Source organism: Stenella coeruleoalba (assembly GCF_951394435.1).
Source record: "Stenella coeruleoalba genome assembly, chromosome: 14".
Classification (NCBI taxonomy): domain Eukaryota; kingdom Metazoa; phylum Chordata; class Mammalia; order Artiodactyla; family Delphinidae; genus Stenella; species Stenella coeruleoalba.
In genome coordinates, this window is record NC_137160.1 from 24,881,376 (window position 1) to 24,902,611 (window position 21,236).

Sequence of the window (21,236 nt, forward strand, 5' to 3'; positions counted from 1 at the left end):
GGGTGTAGGAGTATGGTCTATCTCATGTGTCTCCCAGGGCCCTCAAGGTCAGCTGATGGATGCTTGGGGGAGAATCATGTGTGGGTGACAGGTCAGCTCACCCATCAGTGCCGCTATGGAGGTGGCAAGGCCGACACCTGAAGTCCCAACTTCAGCAGCCATGCCCCGCTCAGAGTGGACAGGCTTTTGTGCACACCCTTTACCCAGAAGAAGAGCCACACGCCAGTGAGGCAGGAGAGCCTGGGCGTCAAGAGGAAAGAGTTGTCATTTGCAAAGGACTCAGAGGACAGCCACTTTTATCCAAATCTTCCAACAAGACAGAAGGTAAATCTCAGTATCCCCACTTTCAGTAGAGGAAGCTAAGGCTCAGAGACACTGAGTGACTTGCCAGCCTCACTAGACTAATCCCGGCAGACGTCACTGAGAGAGACCATCTGCATTTCTCAGCGGACTTACCTGATTTTAGCGCTGTGTGGGGGACACCGAGATTTGAGGTTCAGGGTCACCTGCAAGGGCTTTGGAAGCAGAGGGGACCCTGTTAGAATGCGGCCCCTCCTCTTTCTAGTGGTGGGACCTGGGGCAAATGACCCTCTCTCAGTCTGGGTAGAATGGAGACAGCTCCCTCAGGAGTTGTAATGAGAAGCCGGGAAGTGCTCAGCTGGGTGCCTGGTTCAACACGCGCCCATGAATGTTGGCACCACCGTGACCTCGGCAAGTCCCTTTTCTGTAAGGGCCTCAGTGTCCTCACCTGTGAAATGGGAGGGTGGGCTCTAAATTTCCCTCCACACCCTGACAGCCTGGAGTATTTGCAGGGAGGAGGGTGGGAGTGAGGAAGTATTAAGTAATTTCCAGGGATTGAGAGCAAAAGCAGTTCCTGGGAGGCATCCTGAGAGGCCCTGGTCCCTTTTCAGAACCTCAGGATGGAAGGGATCTGTGGAGTTTTCCTTATCCACACCCCGCCCCAGAAAGGAGAGAATCCTCTGACACCACGGGGTCCTCCGCGGGCCCCAGCTTCTGCTGGAACATGTCCAGTGGGGGGCGGGTGCTCAGGCCCTTGTGTTCCCCTCAGCTATCCCCTGCCACACCGTCTGCTGGTCCCCACAGTGTCCTTGGATCTGGGTGTCCACAGTCCACTGTCAACGTCCAGTCCGCCCCACCCTGTTTGTTTTTTCTTTCCCACGGTGGCATGTCTGGCTTTTGAGGTCAGATGTGTACACCCAGAGCGTCCTCGGGCACAATGTTCTCGGCTCCAGCAGCTTCCCCTTGGTCGTCGAGCGCCAGCCCCCTCTTGGCCTGCTCCCCATGCTTGGCCGTGTGCCTAATAAAACTGAAGTCCCAAAGGAGAATCCAATATTCCTGGTGCAGCTGGACCAGGGAGAGTGGAGTAAGCCGTCCCCTCTAGATCCTATGCTGCTTTGAGCGTAGTTTTTTCCAGGGGCATTTTCTCCCCAGCAAATGTCAGTTAACGACACCTGCTCAAACAAGCCCCTAGAGCCACAGGGGCCGTCCAGGACTGCGTGAGCCTGGCTCCAGCACAAGGTGAGGGTCAGAAATCTGAAAGCGGAAGCCGCCTGTCCCCCTGCAGTCCAGTCCTCAGCTTCACTGGGACAGATGAAGACACAAGTCCTACATCCTCTCCAAGATCCTGTTTCCAGAGATGTTTCCCTACCAGGGTCTGACAGGATTGCCGCTCCTGAAAGGAAGCCCACTGTCTGGGCAGTTGAGGCTGATTTACAGGGACCACAGAGCGTTCTGGGGAGGAAGCTGGAGTTTTCCTTGGTGGTCCCATCGGAGCCCTCGTCGTCCTGCTGGGTGGGACGCCCCTTCCTCAGACGAATCAGGACTCATCCACGGGCAGCACCTCCTGTGAGCACAGACAGGGGTCCTCCTGGGTCTCTCCCTCTGACCTCAGTCTTTGTGACCAGGCCCCGTGACCCCCTTAGGAACATTTTCCTCCTTTCTCTCTGTCCACACCTTTCCCCTCACCAACTAAGGAATAAGCCGAGGGAAGGAAGGCAGGCTTGTGGCCTGCCCACCGGGGACCAGCAGCCTGTTCTCGGCACCTCGCGGGATCCGTGTCAGCCCCGTTCCCAGGGAACAGGGTGAAAGCCACCGTGACCTCCTCTGAAAGACACCCTGCGTCTCTGGTTCTGGGAAGCAGGACCCTCACACCCCTCATTGTTCAGAGGCCAACCAGCCGAGGAGATTTAGAAACTGCAGTGCAAATTCACACACATCAGAAACACACACACACGCACACCACACACACCACCCTGTGCATACACCCCAGGCAGCCCTAGAGAACCTCACATGCAGTGCACAGCTTGTGTCCTACCCGAGGGGCCCAGATGAGGGGTCCGGACAGCTCCCAAGGTCCTGGGCAGGGCTGGGCACCCCCGAGGGAGGAAGGGCACCTTCTCTTTTGCGCAAAGGCCCGGTCTGTGCTCGCTGTGCCTCTGGCCTCCCCCGCCCCCCCTTGCAGCACAGCAGTCGCCCCACCTGCAGGCTCTCTGGACTGTTAGACCGCAGGGCCCTAGGACCCCCCAGCCCTCCCCACTGGAAGTCCCTGTCCCATGTGGGGTCCCCACCCCTCCGCTGCTCTGGGTGCCCCCCTCCAGGACCTGGCTCAAGGTGCACCTCAGCTCTTCCCTCCCCAAGCCCCTCTGTCACTCATTACCCGGACCTCGCTGTCATGGTTCACCTGTTTAGCACCCACATGCGTGTTCGGTGCCTGCTTGGGCCAGGCCCTGGGCTCGGTGCTGCAGGTGCAGAGCAGACGAGGTCAAGCTCACAGTCAGTGGGCGTCGGCCACCTGCAGGCCAATGGTCACACACAGCGAGCTGGGCCATGGTAGAGGCATCCGTGGGAGCTGCGGGAACCCAGAGGGGGCACCTGTAACCCCAACTGGGGGAGCTGTCATGGAGAACTTCTTAGAGGAGATGCACACCCGTAACTCCAATCATTGTCCGTAGGCTGGAGACTGGACTTGGGTCCCCTGCCATCCAGCCAATGTGATCCAAACCCCAGCCCATCTGCAGACCCTTAAACAAGAGCAGTGAACATTCATGTTGTAAGTCTTGAGATTTCAAGCTTGTTAGTTACACAATTAGCTGCACAAAGTTGCATGGCACAGTTAATGGACGCAGACTCCAAGCACCCTTGCCTTCCCTGGTGTGTGCCTCAGGAGTTCCCGTCCCCGCCTCAGCCCCGGCGCTTCTCCTTCTCCTCAGCTGAGCCCACAGCAGAGTCTGCTCCTGGCCCTGGTTAAACGGGAAAAGCGCTGATTACACGCCAGGCCGTGAGCCTCTCTCCCATCCATCTGCGTACCTTTGAGGGCCATGTCACTGATGTTCTGCTGGTCACCAGGGTGTCCAAGAACCCTGACCTGAGCCCCTGCTCGTCCCTGGGAGCCCGTGGGCCAATTAGAGTTGGGGGACACAGTGGGGTGAGGGGACTCAGGTCCCAAGGTGGCCATGGGTGCTGGAGGCCAGGAACCCGGGTCCTCAGCCTATTCCCCATACATGCCCCCCAGGCCCCTCTCAAAGCCTGGCCCTTGTGCCTGGGGGTCACATGACATGGGTTTGCCCCTGCTTCCCTGAGCCTGTTTCATCTATCTTTAGAATGGAGTAAAAAATATCTGTCACCTGCCAGGGCTATTTGTGAGATCAAACAAGACCATATATTTGAAAACTACAGAGCACTGTTCAAGCAAAGGTCTGGTTTTCTAAACATGTTTTCCCAGATGTAAAATGGGTGTAAGAATTGTATTTACTTCCTTCACAGGGTTCTGGTGAGACCAGATAATGTGTGTGAAAGGGCTGCGGAGAGGAGCCAGGGCTGTGTGGTGGGTCAGGCTCTCTGGGCCAGAGTCTTTTTGGCCAGTCAAACCCAGCTGCTTGCCTCACACTCCGGGCTGGCTGGCTGGCGGCCAGTCTGGGGCAGAAGCAGCTACCACATCTGCTTCCAGAGCAGACCAACTCCTTCCTTGGGAGGCGGCAGCGTGAGCCTCCTTCTGGCCACCCCCGCCCACCCTCCTCTGCCCGGGCTCGTGCTGAGACCAGGTGAGCAGCAGGGGAAGGTGAGATTTCTGGCTCAGATAAGATGTCCACACAGGGTTGATGTACGCACCAGGCACAGTACCCAGGACATAAGACAACTTTAGGGACCTGGAAGATGTTCTCAGCTCTTTCAAAATCAGAATTAAGAAATGGATTTTTAGGTTGAAAGAAAGTGTTTTAATAAGGAATATTCATATATTTGTCTTTATACCAATATAGTCATAAAATACAATTTTTATATTATTTTAAGGAGGAAGGGCCTATGGAGGCATATAAGGGCCCAGGGCCCATGAGAGTCATAACATGGCCCTGAGTCCATGGTATATACTCTGTCCACATGCCAGGACCATCCTGGAGCCCTTTCTCCCACTGCCAATGTGCTGGCCAGCCTGGTCTCAGCTTGGATGAGAGGTCCCAACACTGCAAATTGGGGTGAGGCAGGCAGCAACGTTGCGCACTGTTTCTATGTGTTAATTCTGCATTCCTGGGACAGATCTCTTTTTTTTTTTTTTTTTACATCTTTATTGGAGTATAATTGCTTTACAATGGTGTGTTAGTTTCTGCTTTATAACAAAGTGAATCAGTTATACATATACATATGTTCCCATATCTCTTCCCTCTTGCGTCTCCCTCCCTCTCACCGTCACTATCCCACCCCTCCAGGTGGTCACAAAGCACCGAGCTGATCTCCCTGTGCTATGCGGCTGCTTCCCACTAGCTATCTACCTTACGTTTGGTAGTGTATATATGTCCATGCCTCTCTCTCGCTTTGTCACAGCTTACCCTTCCCCCTCCCCATATCCTCAAGTCCATTCTCTAGTAGGTCTGTGTCTTTATTCCCGTCTTACCCCTAGGTTCTTCATGACATTTTTTTTTTCTTAAATTCCATATATATGTGTTAGCATACGGTATTTGTCTTTCTCTTTCTGACTTTTCACTCTGTATGACAGACTCTAGGTGTATCCACCTCATTACAAATAGCTCAATTTCGTTTCTTTTTATGGCTGAGTAATATTCCATTGTATATATGTGCCACATCTTCTTTATCCATTCATCCGATGATGGACACTTAGGTTGTTTCCATCTCCAGGCTACTGCAAATAGAGCTGCAGTGAACATTTTGGTACATGACTCTTTTTTTTTTTTTGCGGTATACGGGCCTCTCACTGTTGTGGCCTCTCCCGTTGCAGAGCACAGGCCCTGGACACGCAGGTCCAGCAGCCATGGCTCACAGGCCCAGCTGCTCCGCGACATGTGGGATCTACCCGGATCGGGGCACGAACCTGTGTCCCCTGCATCGCCAGGCGGGCTCTCAACCACTGCGCCACCAGGGAAGCCCCGATGACTCTGTGAATTATGGTTTTCTCAGGGTATATGCCCAGTAGTGGGATTGCTGGGTCATATGGTAGTTCTATTTGTAGTTTATTTATTTATTTATTTTTTTGCGGTACGCAGGCCCCTCACTGCTGTGGCCTCTCCCTCTGCGGAGCACAGGCTCCGGACGCGCAGGCCCAGTGGCCACGGCCCACGGGTCCGGCCGCTCCGCGGCACGGGGGATCCTCCCGGACTGGGACATGAACCCACGCTCCCTGCATCAGCAGGCGGACTCCCAACCACTGTGCCACCAGGGAAGCCTTATTTGTAGTTTTTTAGGGAACCTCCATAGTGGCTGTACCGATTCACGTTCCTGGGACTGATCTCTGTGCTCATCACGTGCTGTGCTCCTGGAGTGGTGGGTGGCGGCCTCAACCGCGTGTGCCCATCAGTAAGAAGAGTGGCTCCCTAACGCCAGAATTCTGAAAACGTTGGTTTATGTGTGTGTCCTTTTTTAACATGTAGTTTGAAAACTTTCCCAGGCAATTTGGATGTTGACCCCACCCCTGGATATGCCCCCCAGGAGGGTCTCCCTCACCTCCCACCCACCTTGAGGACCCCTGGCCTGGAGGGAATCCAACCAGACAGCTTGTAAGATGTCACACGAATCCTTTTATAGAATAGCACCAAGCTTGCCATGTGGCTCCTCTTCCTCCCCACCCCTCTGCAGTCCTTTGATTTGGGGTATTTCACCATGCTCCTCCTTTCCACGGATATGGAAGGAAGACCATGTAGCCTGCCCATGGCAGTCTCAGTGGGCAGCTGGCTGCTCCTTCTGTCTGGCTGGTGGGACTGGCCGGCTCCCTGGGGTGGTGCTCACAGCAGTCAGAGCAGAGGCTGCTGAGGACACAGTCGCTTTCTGGGCCGGGGGAAGGGGCACCTGGCTCTCACTCTGGCCTCTGGCTCTTCCACTGATCGGCCTTGGGCTCTGGGTCAGTCGTGTCACCTCTCTGGGCCTTTGTTTTCTCATCTGTAAAATGGGAATCAAAAATGCTCATCCGCCTAGATCACTGAACCAACTGAGACAGTGTATGGAGGGCCCTGAAAAGAACCGTGGGGATGAGAGACCTTTAATATTAAAGTATAACCACTTCTTCCCCTTCTACCATCTCAATCCTTGTTTCTTCTGCTGTCTTTGCCTTGGTACTACCTTACAAGTCGTGTGTGTGCGTGTTCTAGTTTATTCATCCAAAACAGTCTTCCCGTCCCTCCCTCCTATAGACCCCAGTGCAAAGGTAACCCACCCTCAGCACGACAGATAACACGTATCAGCAGAGATGGCGGCGAAATGCAGAATTGAAACATTTATTATTTGGAGTATTTGTTTCATAATTTTCAGTAATTTAGAACTTTCTGAAATCAGAACTAAATCAACCAGAAAAATTTCTTCTTTTTGGTGAACAGTGTACGGTAAGATTTCTCCTTCCCTACCCTCTTCCCCACCTTCTAACACCTTTCATTTTGACCTCACTTTCTGTTCCTACCCCTCTGTATTTTTGTAAAAAACTTCGGGCTGACACAGGTCAATTGTTTAATTAAAAAGTTATCTCCCTCGGGACTTCCCCGGTGGTCCAGTGGTTAAGACTCCGCACTTCCACTGCAGGGGACACGGGTTCAGTTCCTGGTCAGGGAATTAAGATTCTGCATGCCACGCGGCACGAGACCAAAAATTAAAAAAAGAAAAAGTTATCTCCCTCTACCAACCTGTGTACTTCTGGCTAGCACCACGCATTGTCATGTGACTCAGTAATGGGCAGGGACCAGTCTCTGCAGACCCTCCCCAGGCTCCTGGGCTGGCCTGGCCACCATCTTGGCCAGACCAGGGAAGTACGAAGGGTGGGGATGTTCTGGTTGCCACTCTGAGGAACTGAAAGCCTGGCAAGTTCCAGCCAGAAAGAATCCCCAAGGGGGACCTGTTACCAGGAGGCAGTGTCCCCAGTGTCTTGCCATGGAAGGGATTTGGGACCCTTCGATGAAAGACTGATTTGACTCACGGGGACAGGACAGCCACTTGCTGCTGATTTTTAGAGGCTGTTAGGCTAGGCCCAAGTCTCAGTCTTTTTAAAACGGGTCATTGCCAGATGTCACAGTGACTGTTTCAGGGGAGGGGTAGGTTTGGGGAGTGGAGTGGTGAAGCACACAGCAAACTCAATCTTTAGCGGAAAAGTGATTTTGCGCAGGACTGGCTCAATCGTCCCACCCTGGATAGGCCACGGTTCCCAAGCTTGGGAGGAAGGGGGTATATGTCTCCTTCACCCATGGTATCCTGGACCGCTCCTCCCCAACCCTCCCCAGCCCCCGGGCGCCCCCTCCCCACAGTGGCCCGACTGTGGGGAATCTTCTCACTAGCTCACCTGGGTGGGGGCTCCTCTGAGGCCTCTGCCAGCACCTGCTGAGGCACAGAAGCCTTTGGGAGAGATTTCCTTTGCCAAACACACAAAGAACACAGATGCAGGGCATTTTTGTTTTTGGTGTGGTTTATTTTTTAAACCCACTTGTAGTTTGGGTTCAGCTGGAAAGCAGGACATACCGAGGGAGGGAAGGTGGTCGCGTGAGCAGGGTTCTGCTGCAGCTTTGGCGGGAAGCCCCAGGCCCCTGCTCCGGGGAGGTAGGACCCGTCACCAGGCTCCCAGCTGGCTCAGGCGAAGCGGGCAGCCCTTCTGTGCAAGTGTCCCGAGCAGAGGAAAGTTGCCATTTCTCTCATCTGCAGCCTCAAAGGCTCAGCCTGAGGTTTCCCAACAGAGTGCCGGCAGCTGAGGGACAGGACTCCACGGGCAGGCCGGACAGGCTGCTGGACGAGGAACACTGGCCGGCTTCTGATGCCAGATAAGAGACTGGGGCTTGGCGTCTGGGCAGCCCCGTGGGGCTGCTCTTGCGGCGGCCTGGCTGTCTGGGCCCCCGCCCCTGCAGCTGCCCAGGGCGTGATCAGTGGTACGTTTCCCACACCCCCCTCCCCATCCCTCAGAGAAAACAAAATAAAATAAAAATTAGAATAAATACCGACTCGGCCAACATTTACATTTACATGGATGGACAGGACGATCCCCAAACTTTAAAGGTGTACAGACTGGTTAAGGAAGGACGAGCAGACGAAAGTGGGTTTGGGGGGGTGCAGACTCTTGTGGAGGATGGTGGGGTCCCGCCTCGTGCAGGGGAGGCTGGGGGCCTTCTTGGGGCTGCGGTCCCAGAGCTTAGGCAAAGCCACAAGGCCATGGGAGCAGGAACAGGCCAGCTGCCTGAGAGGAAAACAATGACTACCTCGTCTTGACTGTCGGGGGAGAGACCGAGACAGGACCCGCATCAGACGGCTGGACTTTGCCTCCTCTGTGCCAAGGAAGCCACAGGCGAGGAGGGAGAGCCATGCAAGCATTAGAAACGGAATATCCAGTTTAGCCTCCCATCAAATACATTCAGAGGTCAACTTGGATACGGCCTCCCTCACTCAGCAGGGGAGATCTGGCCTGGGGAGGGGGCGGAGGTCTGGGGGCGCCCGCCTCTGTCCCCCAGTTCCTGTCTGAGTAGTCTCCCGTGGGAAGCTGCCTCAGTGTCTCAGATTTTAGGCTTTACTCTTATTTCCTTAAAAAAAAAATTTTTTTTTTAATGTTTTCCTTCCATGTCTGAAGAAGTAGCAGCAACCCATATTTAGAAAAACAGCTTCACTTGTTATCCGGATCGGCTAGGAAGCGCTTTCAAGCAGTGGGAAATACTAGGCAAGCCGTGTGTCTGGAGCCACGGTGACGCGACACGTAATTAAAAATATATTTATATATGTTTACATATTTATACCTCGCTTCTTCCCACTCTGGTCCTAACAGTCAAGGAGGGGTTGGCCGTGAGGCAAGACCACCAAGGAAGGCTGTTAGGAGGAAGGGCATTAAGTTCACAGTGCCCGACACGCTACTCGCTTGGCTTTCCAGGGGACGTCAGCCCCCTGAGCCCGTGGTATCTGGGGCCCCTTCATAAAGCTCGCTCTCTGAGCCCAAGGTAGGGGTGGGAGACCCACTCCCCGGCCTCCTCGACTTTCGACCTCACTCGCAGGCCCTCTCTCTTCTTCCAGGGCCCTGCTTCATTCTCAGTAGACGTGCTCGTGCATGCCCCCACGCACGCGCACACACACACACACGCACACACACACACGCGCACACACACACGCACACACACGCACGCACACACACACGCACGCACGCGCGCGCGCGCACACACACACACACACACACACCCACTGGAGGGAAGCAGGGCCCATGTCAGCCCAGGTGCGGCTCTCTGAGGGCTGCCAGGGCGTGGCTGCTTGCCCGGCCTCGGATGCCGACTCCTCGGGACCATGATTTCCCTGGTGCCCTCTCTGAGCATCCTAACATCAACCTGGCTCTTCTCTCAAGGCCTCCTGTGGGGCCTCTGGGGTCCCTGGGTCCCAGGCTGAGCCAGAGGTGTAGGCTGAGGAGGAAAGGCAGTGAGGAGAAGCTTGGGAGGAAGGGGCCGGGAGGGCGAAGGCGGACGCCAGGGCCAGCGCGGGCTCCTTGGCAGAGGTGACCGACCCACTCCAGGTAAACCGGGTCCCCATGCCTTGTCCCCAACAGGCTCTTTCTGGGGACTGCAGGCAGGTGGCAGCTGGTGGGGAAAGCCAGGAAGTACGGAGGAAGCTGCTCCCCACGCCACCTGCCTCCTCTCCAAGACTCAACAAAGGGGATTTCCTCCAGCCTGACCGGATCAGGCAACCAGTGGGCCTCCAAGGTGACCCAGAGAAGGAATGGCCTCAACAAGGAGCAAGTGAGGGAGCTGCTGGGCTCTGAGGTCGCTTTGCAGGGGCTCATCAGAGCGTGGGCTCCGGACCAGGAGATGGGCCGTGTGGACGCGTGACAACCCGAAGCCAGCCTCCCAGGGCCCAACACGCATCCTCCTTTCTAGCCATCAGAGAAGGAGCTGCTCCCAGGACTTGGCCCCTCCAAGAACCCCCAGACTTGTTCCCAGCCTGGAAAGCTAGTGGCTTGCTGGGTCCCCTGATGGTCCCCACGACTCAATGAATTCACCCCTTCCCGACAGCCCTGGGGCTGCAGTGCCACAGCCCTCCCGGGGCACAGACCGTGGCTATGGGCTAGGGCACTGACACAGCTCGTTTAGCTAGCCCTGGGGAGCCCTGCGGGCCCCCCCCCATTCTCCCTCCAGTGAGAGCTTGGGACAAGACCTGTGTGTGGAGCGGGGAAGTATCACCGGGCGTTTTGGTTTTAATTCGCCAGCCTCGCTCTGAGCCCGGTTCGCTATAAGGCCCCGGGGCAGGACGGGTTTAATGCTTTCCCAGCAGCGACAGTATCAGCCCTTTGAGGGAGGAAGCTGGAAAAAGAGAGAACAGAGGTACTGGAAGCTGTGGCCTGAGGGGCACAGGGTTCCAGCGGGTTCCCCTGCCGGGGCAGAAGTTTCCAGTTACCCTAATTGGCTACTGGCAAGCTGTCTGTGGCTAGAATCCTTCCAGAGGGGGCCGGGTTTGATCTCCCTCTCATCAGGGGGTCCTCGCGGTGCTGACTGTGTGATCACATTGCGGGCCCTTTGCGTTGAGAGAGGAGACTTCAAAGCAGCTGACTTTTGAAAAAATAAAACACAATGAAACAAAAGAGTGCAAGTAGAAGGAAAAACTCCATCTCTCCTCCAGGCCCCAGGCCCGCCCCCAGCCCCCTGGGCCTGCAGCTTGGGGGCTGAAGGGAGGAGGCTGGATGTGGGGAGGGTGGAGCATGAAGGTTAGAGGAGACGCCTCTGTCCCCCGCTCGGCCGTAAGGACAAAGGCCGTCAATTGCGGGCGGCTGGTGGGGACCGTGCCTGCCTTTGTACTCCCGGACATCTGCTACACGTCGCCTGCTGCCAGTTGGCGACTGCGGCTGACAGCATGCGGGAACAATGCAAGCCCGTCTCCGACCCACTTTTTCAGCCTTCTGAGGTCCTTTCTGACCCAAGCTGTACCCTGCGTGCAGGCTGCCAAGGCCTCTGAGGAGTCACAGAGATGAAGCCCTTGCACACAGCCCTGCTGGGGACATGTTGCATGGGAGGGGGTGGGGAGGAGTGGAAGTGAGGGGGGGAGGGCCAGGCCACCGCGAGGAAGAAACATGCTCCCCTTACTGGTGTGAGCGGCCGCATGCTCGGGCTGGGGGGCTCGGGTAGGGGGGCGCTCCTCCTAGGGCTTTGGTCCCTTCCCCGTCTGGCTCCATACTGGCCGCCGGCTCTGCTTGCCTTCCTCCCCATTTCTTTCTGCCGGCAGGGCCACCCCTGTCCTCCCGCCTGTCCATCTGGCTCTGTGCACCAGGGCCCCAGCTGCCCTCGGGCCACCCGCCAGGCCCCCTGGCTGTCAGGCTGTCAGTTTCTGGATGGTTCTGTTGTAGTACTGCGTGATGGGGGGCGTCAGAGGGTTCCAGCTGTTGGCGTGGAGCTCGATGACCTCCAGCAGCAGGGACCGGGTCAGCATCGACTCTGAGGGGCACAGCATCTTGTCGCGGGCACTGGCCAGGAGCTCCGCCATCATCTCGGGCAGCTGCTCCTCCAGCAGTCGGCCTGTGCTCTGCAGCTGTGGGCGGAGAAGTGGGGTTAGGACGTGAGCTGGGCCCTGAAAGGGCTCCTGACCCACCTTGGTTAGGGGTGCTGGGGGCAGGAACGGGAAATAGCTGGATTATCCCAGGAAGGTGCAGGCCCAGGCCTCTATGCCACAGGGCAGAAGGATGGAGAGTGTGGAGGGTGGACACAGCCAACGTGAGAGCCCACATTTAATACCCAATCTGCCGGAGGAATAAGAGGGGTCAGAATATTGCCTGCTGCCCAGGGCTGCCAAGAGTCCTCACCAGGAACACGCTGCTTCTCCCTTCATCCACTTGCCTCCCCTCCTACAGGAAGCCTTCTTGGACTATCGCCCACAACCTCAATGGCCGTGTGACCTGCTTCCTTCAAGAGTGACCAGGTGGCACTGTGTCAATTTTCACTTGCTGGGATGTCTCTCTGGAAACGAACTTGGTCATTATTACCTGCATGTGTCCGTGTGGAACCCGAGAGCAGGGATGAGGTCTCTTGTTTCTCTCTTTCCTTCTCTTCTGCCCCCAATCGCACCTACATACCCCCAGAACTGACCCCTGCCCACACTTGTGACACGAAGGGGAGGAGAGAAATATGAACTGGGGCAGAAGGCCAGCCAGAGGGCCTGACCCCAAGAGAGGCCCCTGGTCATCTCGAACAGCCCCCTTAGGAAGAAGGAGCCCCGATCCTCCGGATCAGCGCACCCTCGGCCGGCAGCCTGTGCAGCTCCTCTCCCTATAATCTAAGTCCCCACCTCTGCCCCACCTCCAGCCTCAGCCCACCCGCTTTTTCAAGGCTCTGCCTTCTTCACGAAACCTTCCCTGACCTTTCTGGCCCACTCTGACCTCTCTCCTAACTCCTCAGGGATGCATGCTCTGTACCCATATTTATTCTCGACACCGTCCCATCCACTCTGTGCATGTGACAGAGGTCTCTATCTCTAGCCAGACCACAAGCTGTCTGGAGGCAGGGATCATGCTTTCTCCTCCCCTCCTATCTCCCCTGCCTGGAGCCCCGGCGTGCCCTGGGTGTGGGCCCTGGAAGCCCCTCTCCTCACCACGCTCCACTCTGAATGTCCCTGGGCTGTTTTCTTTCTTTTTTTTTTTTTTGGCCACGCCGTGCGGCTTGCAGGATCTTAGTTCCTCGACCAGGGATCGAACCTGTGCCCTCAACAGAGGAAGCGCGGAGTCCTAACCACTGGGCCGCCAGGGATTCCCCTTGGACTGTTTTCTGAATGCACAGCTTTGTCCCTGTAACTAGGCCAAAGCCAAGTGGCTGAAGGAAGATCCCGGAGAGCAGAGGCCACACCTTGGGAACAGGAGTGGGACCTCCCATGGGGGCTGCTTGGAAGTGGACAGTGCCAATCTGGGGGTTCAAGCCTCAGCACCTTCCCCCAAACCCCACACCACTGAAGCCAAAGCAGATATGTGGGGGCAGGGCATCACCTAAAATCTTCTAAGTCATTTATGTGGTGCACCTGGCCGAGGAGGAGGTGGTCTTGGGGGCAGAGGGAGAGTGGACAATGCTAGCCCTCCATCCTTCCCGCCAGAGAGCCGGCAGTTCCCTCTCCTCCAGCAGAAGTCCACATCCACTCAGGAAGCCGTCCGCCACCAGCCCCGCTCGACACGCCCTTGCCCTGGACCCGTGGATGCCTCCAGTGGTCCTTGAGCCCCCATAACTGTTAAGGCGAGAGGGACGCACAGGGTCTGAGGTGGGAGGTGTCTAAGCCACGCTGCTTACCTCCATTGAGCAGCACAGGACGGCATCTTCCTTCACATCCTGAGATTGCAAGAGCTGGAAGAGAGCGGCAGAGAATTACGCTTAGGCTGGTGCACTGCTCTCAGCCCCCTGCAGCCCAGAACAAGCATCTCCAAGGGGCGGGCCAGAGAGGCAGCCCACAAAGGACGGCGGGCAGCAGGGGCACTGCCCCAGGAAGCAGTGATTTCTCTGACGGGATCTAAGCAGCTAGAGGACCGCCGTAGTCACGGAGCGTGGGCATCCCGGCCAGGTCGGAGGGCTTGACTAGAGGCCACGGCAGAGCAAGGCCGCAGGTGGGTTTGAAGGCAGCGGCAAGCATGCTGGGATCACCAGCTATGAGCAGCTGGTCAGCAAAAATGAAATTCACGTAGATTTCCTGATTAGTGAGAGGGGCTCAACCCTGGTCTCAGGTGCTCCTGGGCCCTGGCTATAGGAGGACTTGCAGAAATCACAGCAGTCTTCTCCACGGGCCCAGCAATGTGAGCCTGCAAAGCCATGCAGACTGTTCCAGAGGCTGGAATTGCTTCCTGACCAAGGCCACGGCCGGAAGGCTCAGCACGGGGACTGGCCACCCCCCGTCCGGGCTTTCCTCTATGTGCTGCATTTCATTCAGTCAGTCTCTCTCCCTCTCTCTCTAAATGGAGACATAACTCATGTAACATCAAGTTTACCATTTTTAAGCATACAATTCAGTGACTTTTAGATTCACAAGGTTGTGCGACCATCACTACTAACTCTAGAATATTTTCATTTCATGGCTCCCAAAAGAAACCTGTACCCGTTAGCGGTCAGTCCCCTTTCCCCCGCCACCCCCGCCCCTGACAACCCCTAACCGCTTAATCTCTATAGATTTACCTATTCTGGACATTTTATACAATGGAATCATATAACACGTGATTTTTTTGTGAATGGCTTCTTCCACTTATAATGTTTTTAAGGTTCATCCATGTTGTAGACTGTGTCAGTTCTTCATTCCTTATTGGGGTTGGAAGATATTCCACTGTGATACACCACGTTTTGTTTATCTACTCATCAGTGGATAGACATTTGGGCTGTCTCCACTTTCTGGCTGTTGTGAACAAGGCAGCTATGAACACTTGTGAACGAGTTTTTGTGTGGACATGGGTTTTCATCTCTCTTGGGTACGCACCTAGGAGTGGAATTGCTGGGTCATGTGGTAACTCCACATTTAGCGGTTTGAGGACCCGATAAACTTTTCTACGGTGGCTGTGCCAGTTTTCATTCCCTCCGGCAGTGCCTAGGGTTCTGATTTTTCCACAGCATCACCAATATCTGTTATTTTCTGCATTTTTCCCCCCATTTTTTCCCAGGTCACTTTCCAGCTTTCCTTGGAGACTTCTGGATCACTCCAGCCCATGGTGCCCGCCCCTGTTTCTCACGCCCGAGCACCCCTGGCTTTCCCACCGCTCAGCATTCCACACAAGTGGCAAGACATCTTCCAGTGTGAACTGTGGCCTCTGAAGGCAGGGCAGTGTGACGTTCATCTCTGCTGCCCTTTAACACCTAGTACAGCTCCTGGCAACAGCAGGGATTCGATAAATGTGGGTCGATGTGATTTATGCATTGTTTTTGTTTTTTGTTTTAAAGGAAGGGCGGAGGGTAAGGAGAGAGCACAAGAGGAAGGCATTTTTAGGGTCAGCTTCCTTGTCCACTAACCGAGAACTGGAGTCAAGGTTTCTGATCTGGGCATGACGCGTTCAAGGAGGGTGAAATCACACACAACCCCGGGGACTGTTCTCACTGCAGACTCGAGATCCAAATTCCACACATTCTCCTTAACTTCCCCCTCCTCCTGTCATATTGCCCAGGGTCTCCCCCAGCAGAAGCCGCGAGCGGTCACATCAGGGGGGCTGAAGATGTATGTATTAAATGTCAAATGAGTCCAGGGGCCAGATCAGTGTGGGATGCTGTGCCCAGAGATGCTCTCAGGGACCAGACCTCCTTCCTCTTCGTATCTCGGCAGGGCTGGGCACTAACTGATCCCACAGTAGACACACCGAAAAAGAAATCATTTGGGGATGAAGGAGCAGAGGTAGGTCTCAGGCTGCTCAAAAGATGAGCTGGTGGAGAGCAAGGGACCACCCGGGGAAGGTAACAGTGTCGGCCATGCAGTGACAGGCGTTGACGGCCATTGGTGGGCACGCTCTGCCCAAGGACACACTTCTGACTCTGGGCCTCTGTGCTCTTGTCAGCCAGGAATTCTCAGCCACCACCTGTCTGAAGACCTTCCTTCCTCAGTTTACTCAGGGCTCTGCCCCGACATCACCTCATCCGCCAGTGATTCCCTGACCTGCCCGCGTGTAAGTGATCCCGCCGTTCACCTCCTGACTTACTTCTCTCCACAGCCTCTCTCACCCCTGACATACGATCTATTTGTTTGTCTGCTGTCTCCCCCAGGGGAAGGCAAGCTCCAGGAGGGCAAGGCCTGTTTGGTCCATTCTCTTCCCGAAACCTGGCACCGTGTCTGGCACGTAGTAAGCACCTGGAAGTATTTGCTAACAAATATGCCTTGAGTAGCAGGGAGAAAACCCACCCAGCTGGGAGGGTCTGTGAGTGAGGAGGGACTGACCTTGAGCCGCAGCCCCAGGGCAACTCACCCCAGTGCATGCGCCTGAAAAGGCGACAGTGAGCGGGACTTGGATACCTCCACCCCACAGACTTCTCCTGTCAGAGCAGACACGGCACAAAATTATCATCAGTGTGTCTGCAAACGTACAGCGTGTGTGGAAACAGAAGTTGGTGTGACTCTCTAAACGGCAATTTGGTGATAGCTATCAACACTGCAAGTGTACAAACCCTCTGAGCGGCGATACTACTTCCAGGAATTTATTCCACACGTGCCCCCCGCTGCCCACATATGCACCATGACATGCATATAAGGTTTTTGCTGCACTTTTGCAAATAGCTTGAATGGCTACCAACAAGGGGACTGGTTAAATTATGATGATACATTTGCACAGAGGAATACTCTGCAGCACACAGCTGTCCACCCTCCTCCCCATGCCGGTGTCTGCTTCTGGGGTTTTCTTGCCCCGCAGGGCTGCAGCCCCTCAAGGGGAGCCAAGGGAAGCTTCCACTGAGTCAGTGTCTGGGGGAATTCTGGGGGTCACACTAGGAAGGACCTCTCTCATCTAGAAAACCCTGGAAGCAGGTTCTGGAAAAAGCTGGGGGGAGGTGACTCACCTTGCAGCAGGCGTACCGAGCCATGGGTACTGGACCACGGGTTGGTTCCAGCAGCCGACCCAGCCTGCTCTGGGAGGGGCTGGTTCCAGGACTTGGAGGGCCCTGACTGTCTCGGGGGGAAGGTGGGCGTAGCCCCACTGACTCTGCACAGAACATGAGGACAAATATTAAGAGAACCCTGTGAGGTTTGTTGGGACTTCTTTCTGATGGTAACTTTGTTCCTGCATAGATTTCCCATAGTGCTTAGCAGGAAGAGAAACCTTAAAATAAAAATTGCTGGTAGAAATCACAAGAAAGGGGGAAAGTGGGGTATCTGGTGGGAAGGGAACTCCCAGAGACAGAGTGGGTGGTGGCAGCCATTTGGGGACGAGGGGGCAGGCAGAACTGGGAGCTTATGGGAAGGAAGGAAGGGGTGCCGCTCTGGGTGCACCCGGCACGTTGGCTGACACACAGTAGGTGCTAGTAGTGATTGTCATGGGAAATTGAGATGAACCTGGGATCATGTTCCGTTCTGAGACCAGCTTCTTAGGGGTCCCGGGGCTTTGAGACATGGGAGGTAACATGATGGGAAATTCTATGAACAGCCGGGGCCGGACAAGTACTAGATGCTCTGAAATGTGACTGTTTCTCCCTCCAAGTGGCCCCTCCGACTTCTGCCCGCACTGCGTGGACAGCCTCGTGGAGCCTCATGCTTCTGCCAGCACTTCGCCCAGATGAGCAGGTGTCTCCTCTTTCCTTCTATGGCCCGAGGCCCGCCTGCCCTCCGTCTGCTCCCCGGTGACGGTTCAGAACTGCAGAGCCGGTCCAGGGCTTCCCGTTCTTCCTTCCTTTTCCACATCTTAGTGACTGGACTACCTCCTCCCTTCTGCACACCCAAACCCCTGCAGGCCTGCTCCCTCCCTGGGGGGCTCTGGGGGGACAGACTCAGGGTGGGGACTCTCAAGCAGGGCTGTGGGCAGGCTCTCACCCCAGAGCCTCTCCTCCCACCTTATCTTTCACTGATTGTTTGGGAAAGTCTGTGCTAGCTAAGAATCACATCGAGTGATAGGCCCTCTCGCAAGCGGCCTGCTGGGTTTTCTCAAGGAAGTGGGGGAGGACTGACAGGCCTTCACTGTACTTTTCCTCTGCCGTTGCTGGGATGCAGAGTTCGGGAGGGGAATGGGTGCTGCAGACCACGTCCTACTCTCCCCCAAACGCTATCTCGGCCTGTCCGTTGCCAGCTTTTGAGGGCGGACCCTTGGAGGCTTAGAGCTGAAGGGCTGCAGAGAGGACGTCCCCTCAGCCCCCATCATCACAGCTGGGAAGTCCCACCCTGCTGCTCTGTGTGGTGGAACGAGAGGCCGGCTGGCCTTACCTCGGGGGAGCACTTGACACATGCTACGGGGCTCCCTCCCCAGGACCCCTGTCAGTGTCACTCTGAGAGGCTCCAGTGCCTCTGGGTGATCAACAGCTTCTCAGGGATCCGTCCTTGTCTCGCTCTTTGTGGGCAGTGTCCAAGGGCAAGACCTTTCCACTCTTTTCTGTCTTGGCCAAAACTTACCTGTTTTGTGTTCCATTTCTTCATGGCTTGCTTTCCTAAAACACAGCTAGTTTCTGGACAAATGAATCCCTGCTGGTACACTGAGGGGGCCAACTCTGTTGTTTATGCGTGTTCTATTTGGGGTCTTCTGGAGACAATGCTTCATTTAACTCCAAGCAACTCTCAAAAAGTAGTGGCAACTTGAACAGATTCTTGTCCACCCATGTTCACAACAGGCGAGGGGTGGGAGCAACCCAAGTGTCCACTGACGGATGAATGGATGAACTAAGTGTGGTCCATCCATACAACGGAATGTTATTCAGCCTTAAAAAGGAAGGAAATCCTATCACGTGCTGCGACATGGACGGACCTTGAAGACCTTATGCTGAGTGAAATAAGCCAGTTGCAAAAGGACAAGTATTGTAGGATTCCACTTATATGAGGGACCTGGAACAAATTCATAGAGACAGAAAGTAGAATGGTGGTTGTCAAGGGCTGAGGAAGAGGGACTAGGGAGTTAGTGTTTAATGGGGACAGAGTTTCAGTTTTGCAAGATGGAAAAGTTCTGGAGACGGATGGTGGTGATGGTCGCACAACGATGTGAATGTGCTTAACGCCACCGAACTGTCCACTTTAAAATGGCTAAAATGGTCAATCTTATGCTTGCTTTTTTTAAAACCACGATTTAAAAATGGTTTAAAAGCAGTGGCAGGGAGCAGGTACTCTTTGGTGGGCAGGTCATTCTCTGCCTGGACAGGACTGTCCCCTTTCTCTGCTATCGCTAGTTGGAAGAAAAGCTGTAGGGATGGAGGAGACAGGGCTGCAGACCTGGGGGCTGAAGGCCCCGGGGGTGGGGGAGGAGCAGCCCACTCATCAAAGTCTCTGGCACAGAAAGGAGTGTGGGCGGGCCGGGGCAGGCACCCTGGAACAGCGAAATGTGTTTCTTGGACGAGAATCCAAGGCAATTGTGCGAGCCCACACAGTGTTTGTTCGGAAGCTAATGCATTCCTGTCCTATTGTCTCTGCCGGAGACTTGTTGTGGGCACACCCTTCATATCCTCCCTCGGGGAGAGGCCAAGGTGCTTCGAGTCAGGCTGTGGGCGGCTGGACAGCAGAGGGAGAAAGGAGCCTGGTGGGAGCACCTCGGAGTCCCCGGGGGGGAAGGAAGCCAGGGCAAGGCCATGCCGCCCAAGGGGTGCCCTCAGTGCAGCCAGGCTGGTTGCTTAGGATGCCACCCTGTGCGGAGGGAAAGAGGGTGCTGATGGAGGGACCCTGGGGCCGTCTTCCTGTGCGGGAGGGGAGCGAGTGCTGGAGATCACAATTTCTTCTAGCCGCCCCCCCCCCCACCGCCCAAGCTCCCCCAACCACCTCAGCTCACCAACAGCTTGGTTCCAACCCTGGTAGAACAAACCCAGACAGCCTAATGCAGCCCCAGTAAAAGCTCAGCCAGTCCCCACCTGCAGGAGCCCCTCTTTTGAAGGTAGTCAAGTGTAGGCTGGGAGCAGCAACAAAGGAGCAGGAGATTTCAGAGTGTGTGTGATTGGCTGGTTTGCTGGGGAACAAACCCAGAGCTCTGATTGGCTGGCTGGGCCTACAGAAGGGCAGTGGCAGGATACCCTGCAAGCATGGAAGAAGTAGTGGGAAGAGGAGAGAGAAAAAGAAGCAAGAGTGGGAGGTGCAGGTCTCCAGGGGCTGAGGAAGCCACAGTGATGGGCACAAGCCTTGACGGTGGAGAGATGGGGAGAGGCAGAAGAATGAGGCAGAGCCAGAGGAGATGCCCCGATGCGTGGCACGTGGTCTAGAATGGTGGCCGGGGCGAGGAGCTGCACAGGGCCACCTGCATCTCAGGAGGGCCCTCAGGTTCGAGTCAGGGCATCTCCACCCTGTGCCTCTGGGGGACCTGGACTGGCATCTACAGCTGAGTCTAGAGGACAGCTCCTCATAATGACCTTGAATCTTCAAGAAGAGGGTCAATTACATCTGGGTCTCTTCAGGGAGGCAGGGAAGTAGATAATCTAGCCACAAGAGGCTGTCATCAAAAACATGCAGAAGGGGGGCTTCCCTGGTGGCGCAGTGGTTAAAAATCCGCCTGCCAATGTAGGGGACATGGGTTCGAGCCCTGGTCCGGGAACACTCCACATGCCGCGGAGCAACTGCCCGTGCGCCTGCGCTCTGGAGCCCGCGAGCACATCTACTGAAGCCTGCGTGCACCTCAACGAAGAGTAGCCCCCGTTCTCCGCAACTAGAGAAAGCCCACACGTGCAGCAATGAAGACCCAACGCAGCCAAAAATAAATAAATAAAATAAATAAAAACAAAACAAAACAAAACAAACATGCAGAAGGTTTGGCTTCTATTCACTAAGAGTAACTCCGGGCATGCCACTTAGTCACTCTGCACTTCAGTTTCCTCACTTGAGAATGGGAATAATACTTGCCTAGAATTCTTTTGAGAGTCAGTGGAGATAATGCATGTGAAAGAGTTCTGAAAAGTGCAAAGCTTGATTCAAATGCAAGGTGTTATTATTGTTATTAAATGTATATCTTCATAAACATGTATCTTTCCTGAAGATCTCGACCCACTTTGTAATGTACCATCCCATTTATCCCCGCGACACTCTTGTGGAGACAGGGAAACGACACAGGCATTATTATCTCTGCTTAATAGACAGAGAAACCGAGGCTCAGTAGTTCGTGACTTACTTACACAAGCCAGACAGACAGTAAGTCTGGGAAGAACTAGAAAGTGCTTAGAAGCCCTGGGTCAGCATCCTTTTCC

General features: G+C 55.2%; 1 protein-coding gene across 3 annotated transcripts in view; it reads right to left on the reverse strand.

The window, feature by feature from the left end:
* Nucleotides 1-7,914: 7,914 nt before the first annotated feature.
* Nucleotides 7,915-21,236, reverse strand: part of CTIF (cap binding complex dependent translation initiation factor) — a 308,260-nt gene continuing 294,938 nt past the window's right edge. For all 3 annotated transcript variants that reach the window (XM_079942099.1, XM_079942097.1, XM_079942098.1), the window contains exons 11-12: nucleotides 13,719-13,772; nucleotides 7,915-11,979 (exon numbers count right to left, since the gene is read on the reverse strand). In XM_079942099.1, coding sequence (XP_079798225.1) covers nucleotides 11,764-11,979; nucleotides 13,719-13,772 — 270 coding nt within the window. In that variant the 3' untranslated portion in view covers nucleotides 7,915-11,763. The remainder of the gene's footprint in view (nucleotides 11,980-13,718; nucleotides 13,773-21,236) is intronic.